At 39.9% G+C, this 7,802-nt stretch overlaps 1 protein-coding gene across 1 annotated transcript; it reads right to left on the bottom strand.

Moving 5' to 3' along the window:
- Positions 1-499: 499 nt before the first annotated feature.
- Positions 500-7,802, bottom strand: FAM237A (family with sequence similarity 237 member A). Its single transcript, XM_062498572.1, has 3 exons — positions 7,795-7,802; positions 4,592-5,007; positions 500-636 (listed from the first exon to the last, which is right to left on the bottom strand). Exons 1-3 carry the CDS (start codon positions 7,800-7,802, stop codon positions 500-502), a joined length of 561 nt encoding a protein of 186 aa, XP_062354556.1.

A 7,802-nucleotide genomic window follows, 5' to 3' on the forward strand; every position in this document is an offset into this window, starting at 1 on the left:
AAGGTATTTTTCATGTAGAAATGTGTACTATTTTTTTTAGTAGGATGATGTCTCTGAGCAGGGGTTGCTCTGTACAAGTGTACAGCTCATACAGCTCATACAACCAAACATTACCATCTCTTCTCTAATCCTGTCTTGGAGCCAGTGGAGGTTTTTTGACAACTTCCTTCTCTGCTTGTCTATGTTTTATTGAAGGATCAGTTATTTCCTGTTTTGGCACCCAAAAGACAGTAGTTTAAACAGATCACATGTATTACAAAAAGCCTGATATACACACAGTTTAAAGTAGGCCTCTGCTTATAAACCATGCAGTTTAGTAAGGAGACAAAATTCATAAGTAATTAAGAAAACCCATAAGTCCAAGTTAATCAGAGATGTAGTGCTCAAGGTTACATGCCTTCTTCCACCACATAAATTGACACCAATCGGGATTAAAATGCAAAAAATAAAGAGAAATAGTTTAAAACTATCTACAAATCAGAATCTTAGACTAAATGTGTCATTTCCTCTTTTTTCCTAGCTCTCCAATGATTCTTCCAAGTAATATATATCTACTCTTATCTATATGGATGCTTATTAAATCTTCAAATGAGTCCTTCTTCAGAACTGGTGACCTCTGAATATGAGAAAATATCCCTGAAAAGTGACATAAAAATGCATATAAGTAAATAATTTCCAAACAGCAAAGAGCAGCTGAATACTCCAGTTTCCCACATTTGTGTTTCCTCTGCCTTTAGCTGCTGCTGGTCCTCATTTTATCAACATTGTCCCCAAGCCTCTTGCTCTGGTGATAACCGTATCCCTCCATTTGCATATTGCCTTTCAGTGTCAAGTTACTTTGATCTTTTCCCAGTATGGATCTTTTCCTTTAGTCTTCCTATAAAACTCTTCTACTTGTAATGGGCAGACTCAAAGTGGTTAAGTCTGCTCATAATCCTCCTAAGTCACCGACCTATTATCAACCTTTCTGCCCAGTGGGTGAGATCTCTACATTGTCTAGTAGCACATTTGTTATTTCCTCGAGGATCTATGGGCCCTTTTCTTTGCAATGATCTCTAAAAGCAGGTTTCTTCCTTTCAGACATATTTGTCATCTGAAAAGGTAACTATTTAACACAATACCTTCTTATGTACCAGATCTCAATTGTGCAATAGCCTTTGCCCCATTGCCTCCCTTTAGCACTCTGCAGAGTTGGGACAGCAAATTATCTCTCTCTTGGGCCAGGTGCAAGGGCTGGTCTGAGCCTAATCTCCTGCACCTGAGAGGGAGGTGTGCACAGCTGAGGCCACTGAGTGGTAAGGGGCAGTGGGGAGTGCTGGGCAAGGAGAAAAGAGAAAGAGGGTTTGTATCTGTAGTCTTCAGATGTTTCTGAGGAGGATCTTCCTGTCCAGCTGTTCTTCAGGAAGCTTGCTGTGAGTCTAAAAGCTATGTTTTCCAAGTGGTTTTAAAATTTTATTTTGGTTATGAGTTGTTATAACTGTAATGTAACTAGAGTGTTGTAATAGGTTGGAAATACATTTACAAAACTGGCTTTTTTCTCATGGTGTTTTTGTTAGGGGAAAGGTATGAGTTACTAAAGGAAGCTTGGCCAGGTAACTGAAAAATTCCCTGCTTGTCTCTACCTCAAGCTGATTAACACTTCTCTGCAGAATATCTAGGGGAGTTGAAATGCTGCTGGGTAAAGTATGATTTTAGGTGGATTGACCCAGTTTGTCTGATTACTCACTTTTAACTGTTCTGATTTTGTAGTCCTTTTCATGAATTGTGTAAAGTTTAAGAGTATCTTCAGACTGTGAATACAGTCAAAAGCCTGGAGGGACTAGACTGGTCCAGAAAAGAATGTCTGAACCTGTAAGTCTGAAACTGGGACGCTTCTCCCACTTCTTGGTACACACTTGAAGAGAATTGTTTCTCAGGAGGACCAAGTATGAGTAACAGTGCAAGTGCCTCTAATATGTGACAAAGTAATTTTGTTTGGGTTTTTTTTTTTTTTTTTGCTTGGAAGTCTCTTTTTTTTTTTCTTTTTTTTTTCTTTTTTTTTTTCTCCTCCTTAGAAAAGTTTCTGGTTCTCAATCTTCACAAGTAGGGTTTATCCATTAGTTCTGAAATGCAATGCTAATAATAACACCTTAACATCAGTATTTTTGTGCCAAGTTCAGATTTCTATCTTGCTTTTTCCAGTTCAGTGATATGCTTAAGGAACTACAGTGAAAGCAGGTTACAGATTGCTCGTCATTCCTGATTAATGATCCTGTTTGCAATTCAAAAGAAAAAAAAACAAAAAACCAGAACAAACCCCAAACATATTGAAATTTTAACTATTTAAGAGGAATAAGAGTAAAAACTTGGATATGAAGTAATAAAGTTATCAACTGTTGCTAAAGTAACAGTATAAACAAAAAACATTTGCTTTATTTTTTGATTTCTGGAACAAGCTCACTGAAAGCTATTTATACCCACCCATGTAGATGTGAAGTACACAAGGTAATTTAAGTGCTGTTAGTGCTGCTCACGGGGCTAAGAAAACAGGCTTGTAGCTCTCTTTATAGGAAGTATAATAAGAAGTAGAAAGTCTCTTCCTTATCATTTGATATGCAATTTCTATCTGCAATTGTTACTAATTCAGTCCTACTTTCACTGGTGAAATAAGGCTGTAGAATCATAGGTTACAAAGATTAAAACACTTGACTTTGTTAAGTGGGACTTGGATGAGAAGTTAGATAGCTCCTCTAAGAAAAAAATTAGACTGTTACTGCCATGAGATGCCTGCTACAGATTGATGTTAATCAGTTGTACTGAGAAACCAGATTAACTGATTACAATTCACAAAACAAAGTTGGTGTGAATACTTAGTACTTAAAATCTCTTTGCATAAAAGAGTACTCAGAATTTATTATAAAACCCTTAATTTGATTCTTCAGACTACATCAGACTGTTACTCTGTAATCTTGACTGGAACAAAAGCTCTTTGTTAAGGAAAATCACAGTGTGATATAGATATGTAGAGCCAGATGTAAATAAAAGGCTAAGTGGGAGTTTAGACAGTGATATTCAAAGCTGCAATCCCAAACAAAAATTAATCTTGTGCTTTAACCTGGTGGGTTACCTCTGTTTTTGACAATACTGCTGCCTCAAGTGTCTAAAGTTACATTCTGTTTGCACCCAAAAGTGTATCAGTAAGGACTGAGCAACTTGGTGCCTATGTTGCCTGTCTAAGACTGCTTGGAAACTAGAAATGGGTTCTGTGCTGCATGCCAACACAGTAAAGATCCAGTCAGAGCTCAGATTCTTTGCAGAGCAGGATAGGATCCAGTCCCTGCTTTTCAAATGTAAGTGGTGGTTGTTTGAGTCATAGTTTAGAAATTGACTTCGTGTGTGTGAATTTTTCAGTCTGAGGGGAAATATTCAGACTCAACTCCTGCCTCAAAGTTCAGGATACTGCCTGTGGGTAATGGAGTAAGGACCTCTCAGTCCTTCCTATCCCAGATTCTAGCTTCCAGTTCTCAGATGTTTTAGGTTTATGGGCAAGACTGGGATGGTCCAGTGGTATATTGTCCCTGGGGTGCTAGAACCCTGAGTTAAGTCCATTTTTTAAAAACATTCTAATGGGTACTTGCTCAGAGAGGCTCTTCATTATTCCATGAACGTTTCCCCCCCAAACATGTCAATAACTAAGACACTGCTCTAGAAAGTGGAGATAAGGGTCTCACTCTGTTGAATTGTAAAGGCAGTTCTGCCTTCTCACTGGGTGCCCATGCACTACACTGTTGGTGATGGCAGCTGCACTTCGACCTCTCCATCAAATTATAGCACTTGCCTCTATCTGAAAGTGGATATTCTCCAGGCAAGGATATAGCTATTGGGAGCAGGATCAGAACTGAAGCCTTGGAAGGGACTGAGATTTAGGAAAAGCTATACTGTATCTCCCTTTTGGGAATAAGGATGGTAATTGATATGCGTATGGAGAGAGGGCTGGCAACCTGGAGACTAGGAATTGCAGCATTTAGTGTCACAGGTACTTGTGCCTGAAAGCATGCATGCATCTAAGTCCTAGGTGTGTTTCCATTGTGAGTTGGGTAAAGTTACCAGTGTGGAAATGGAAAATAGCTAGTGGCTGACTGCTGGATGGCAAGTAGACATGCCCCTACCCTTCAGCCAAAAGGCTGCCACTCTCCCCAGCAGCACAGTGCAATGCATTCCTCTCAGAATGGGGAGTTCAGAACTAGCCTGCTCATAGCACAACTGTGGTAAAAATGTTGATGAGGAAGAATATATTGGTATATTCAGTTGCTGAGCTGCCTTCTTTGTTTGAATCTGCCTATATTACACTTTCTGCTGCTTTTCCTGCCCTATCAAACTGAAACTGAAAAGCTGTTGTTAGAGTTCAGGTTGTTTGGAGGTCAAATCTTTACTGAGATCACATTTAACATAAACACAGCTCTACACTTCACTGGGAGGAGTAGGGGGTGTTTGCACAGCACTGTCCTCTGTTTCTGTATTATTACCACATAGTACAATAGGCCTCAATATTTTTTATTTCCCACTAGACTCTAATTATTGCCCATTAGATGCATATTAAAGGAATAGTGACCTTGGTTTCTCCCTGTGAACTGAGAACGTAGAGTTGCTGTCTTCTGCTCAGCTTCTGCCAGCTGCCTTCTCCCCAGGCCATGGGTTCTGGAGAGAACACAGTCCACATAGATATCCCAGAAGAGCTGAGCCAGGTCCCAGAACAAAGCTCCATGTTTCAAGTTCTCCGAGGATTTCAGGAAGATCATGAAGTCCCAAAAGCCACTGACAGAGTCAGAAATGCGGGGCTTCCTCATTTCTAGTAAAACAGCTGAGGAGGATTCCCAGCACTGAGGGTCTGCCTGCCCTAGAGCCAGCGGATCAATTTGACTATGGCAGAGCAAAGGTGTCACACAGAACACTGCCATGAGTAAGAGAGAGCAGGTGAGTCTCATGGTGCAGTGGATTCTTCTTCTGCTTCCAAGATCTAATGTGTCACTGAAATATACGAAAACCAAGAGAAGCTGAAAAAGTATCACTCTTAGATGCAGGAATAAAGTCCTGTTACTTTACATGATATACAAGGTACTCAGATACTGTTTCTCTGCTCCTTAAAGATTTGTGTATGCTTTTTTTGCATGTATATAAATACTACTCGAGTTGCAATGCTCTGTGCAGCAGAAGCATGTATAAAAAAATTTTAATCATCCTCAGATCTGAATGATGAACTGTCTTATCTGGAAATTCTTAATGCTGAAAGGATTTTGCCATTTTTGCTTTACAGATCCCTATTCTTTTTCAGTAAAAATAAGTTCCTTTTAACATAATTTAAGCTTTTAGGCAGTCTTGCTTTTCTCAAAATTTTATGAGTTCTTTAAAATAGTCTTCAGAATCACAAGGATCAATGGACAGCAGGTGGAAAAAAATTGTTGAAAATCAATTTTAATGGTTCTAATTATTGCAGATTTCAGATTCATCCATTGACCAGAAGTGGTTTAGGTACTAAAAGGTAGAACAGCTCTGAAAAGAGGGTATAGCAAAGCCATCACATAGCTGTACTGTACAACATGTACCCATGCATACAGAATCATGGAACAGTTCAAATTGCAAGAGATGTTTAAAAGTCCAACCCTTCTGCCATTGGCAGGAGCATCTTCAACCGCAGCAGATTCCCCAGAGCCCTGTCCAACATAACCTTGACTATTTTCAGGGATAGGGCATCTTCCACCACTCTGAACAGCCTGTTCCACTATTGCACCACCCTCATTTTAAAATATTTTTTTCTTTATAGCTAATCTAAATTGATCCTACTTCAGTTTGAAACCATCACCTTTTGTCCTCTTGCAATAGGCCCTGCTAAAAATCCTGTCCCCATCTTTCTTACAGGCCCTCTTTTAAGTACTGGAAGGCTCTAACAAAGTCTCCCTGGAGCCTTCTCTTCTCTGGGTGGAACAGCCCCAACTTTCTCAGCCTGTCTTTTCAGGAGACCTGCTTCACCTCTTCATCATTTTTACGGCCCTTCTCTGGACTTGCTCTAACAGGCCATGTCTTTCATATGCTGAGATGTAGTTTTGTATATAAAAATGTACAGATGTGTATATCAGATCACTAAGAATTAACTGTTAAAACTGTGAAATTTGATAAGTAGTATCTATGATGCATGGGTGTAAATTCTGAGAATGATAACCTTTTGTGGATAGAAAGGCCAGTTGTCTCCATCAGATTTCATTTTTAGTACATGCTTCTCTATTGTATTTTCTAACATGCTTCTAGCATTTCTGATACAGAACAAATCTGGGGGCTTGTTTTTAGTGTAGCTCATGGCATATGGAGAACTTCCCATTTGTGGAAATCAGCTACATCTGAGATCAGCATTTAGAACAAAATTCAGTTTAATATATATGCTAGTCTGCTGAGTATTCATGCTCATACTTTTTAAAAAATTTGTTGTTGTTGCTGGGGGCAGGGAAGCTACTTGTCTTAGTGAGCTAGATAAGCAACTGGCTTTTTGTGTAGAAAGTCTTTTCCATGAGTGATCCTAAAGAAGTGTTCGTTTGCTAGGTGAAGAAAACTGTCAAAGGCAGGATATTCATGTGCAGAGGGGTTGTACATGAAAAGTAGCCCAGCCACAGCTTGTGTGTGTGTGAAGCTAGGGAAGAGTAGTCTACTTTGTGGGATATATTTCATTGTAGAGCTAAAGGACTCTTCAGGCATTTCAGTCCTAGTAATGTTATTCTTACCTAGCCCCCTGTCTGGCTATCCAGTCAGGTTCTGGGAACATTTTTGAGGTATTCAGACTTTACTCCCCAGCTGCTTACAGTCACTTTTTAATCCAAGTTCAGGTGTTGTGAGAAGAGCTGGCTTGGCAGCCCTGGACCTGAACACTGCATTTAAGGAACAAAAGAGGGACAGCTTGCTCTTCCCACACTGCTCTGCCTAGTGGACGTCACGACAGTGGTCGTAGTAATAGGGCTGTCCTCCTGCTGCTCCCAAGATCCCCAAGAAACATCATTCTTCTGTACCCTACTCCACAAGACAGGCTTTGATTGCTTTCTCAGAAGCAAGCCAAAAACATCCTGTGAGTCACTACTTTATTCTTGCTTGTGCATCAGAGCCCTTCCACTGGACACAGACACCTATGTATACATGCTACGCAGTATGCACATAGGTCTGTTTACTGAGGCTTTTTCCAGGGACATAGTTAATTTTATCAAGTTTCTGGTCTTCAAAGCAATTTAGTGGTCACAGATGTGACCAAGAGGGTGAGGAGATAGACATGGGACAGTGGGCGGGGAGCCCAAACAACAACAGATTGTTCAAACAAAGGAGTATTACTAAAAGAGGCTAATAATACTAAATTATTACTATTATGTTATATTACTAGAATCCTTTAAATGATGGTTCTGTGACTTTGGCAGAGACCATCTCATTTGTACAGGTTAAAAATTGAACTGGTTTCTTTGCATTTTCTGCTTCCCAGAACCTATTCTAAACTTTAAAAGTTACAAAACTGGCTAAGACAAGGGTTCTGGGTTGGTCAAAACAAAGGGACAGCCCTGGGCAGGGAGTTGGTAGGGCATTAATACAAGAATCGGTGTCCCTGAAAGTACAATGAGCATAGCTTTAGTAAAGGCCAGCAGCAAAGGTCACTAGTCCTTATGGTATGGTCGAACTCTGGCAGCACTGTGCTGTTAGTCTTCCACAAGCTTCAAGATGGTATTTTTTTAGCTAGTCGAAAATTGGAGGGTATGCCCAGGCAAAAGACAGATTTCATTAATCTCTTACCTGTGCAT

This window comes from Cinclus cinclus, chromosome 9 (genome assembly GCF_963662255.1).
Source record: "Cinclus cinclus chromosome 9, bCinCin1.1, whole genome shotgun sequence".
Taxonomy (NCBI): Eukaryota; Metazoa; Chordata; class Aves; order Passeriformes; family Cinclidae; genus Cinclus; species Cinclus cinclus.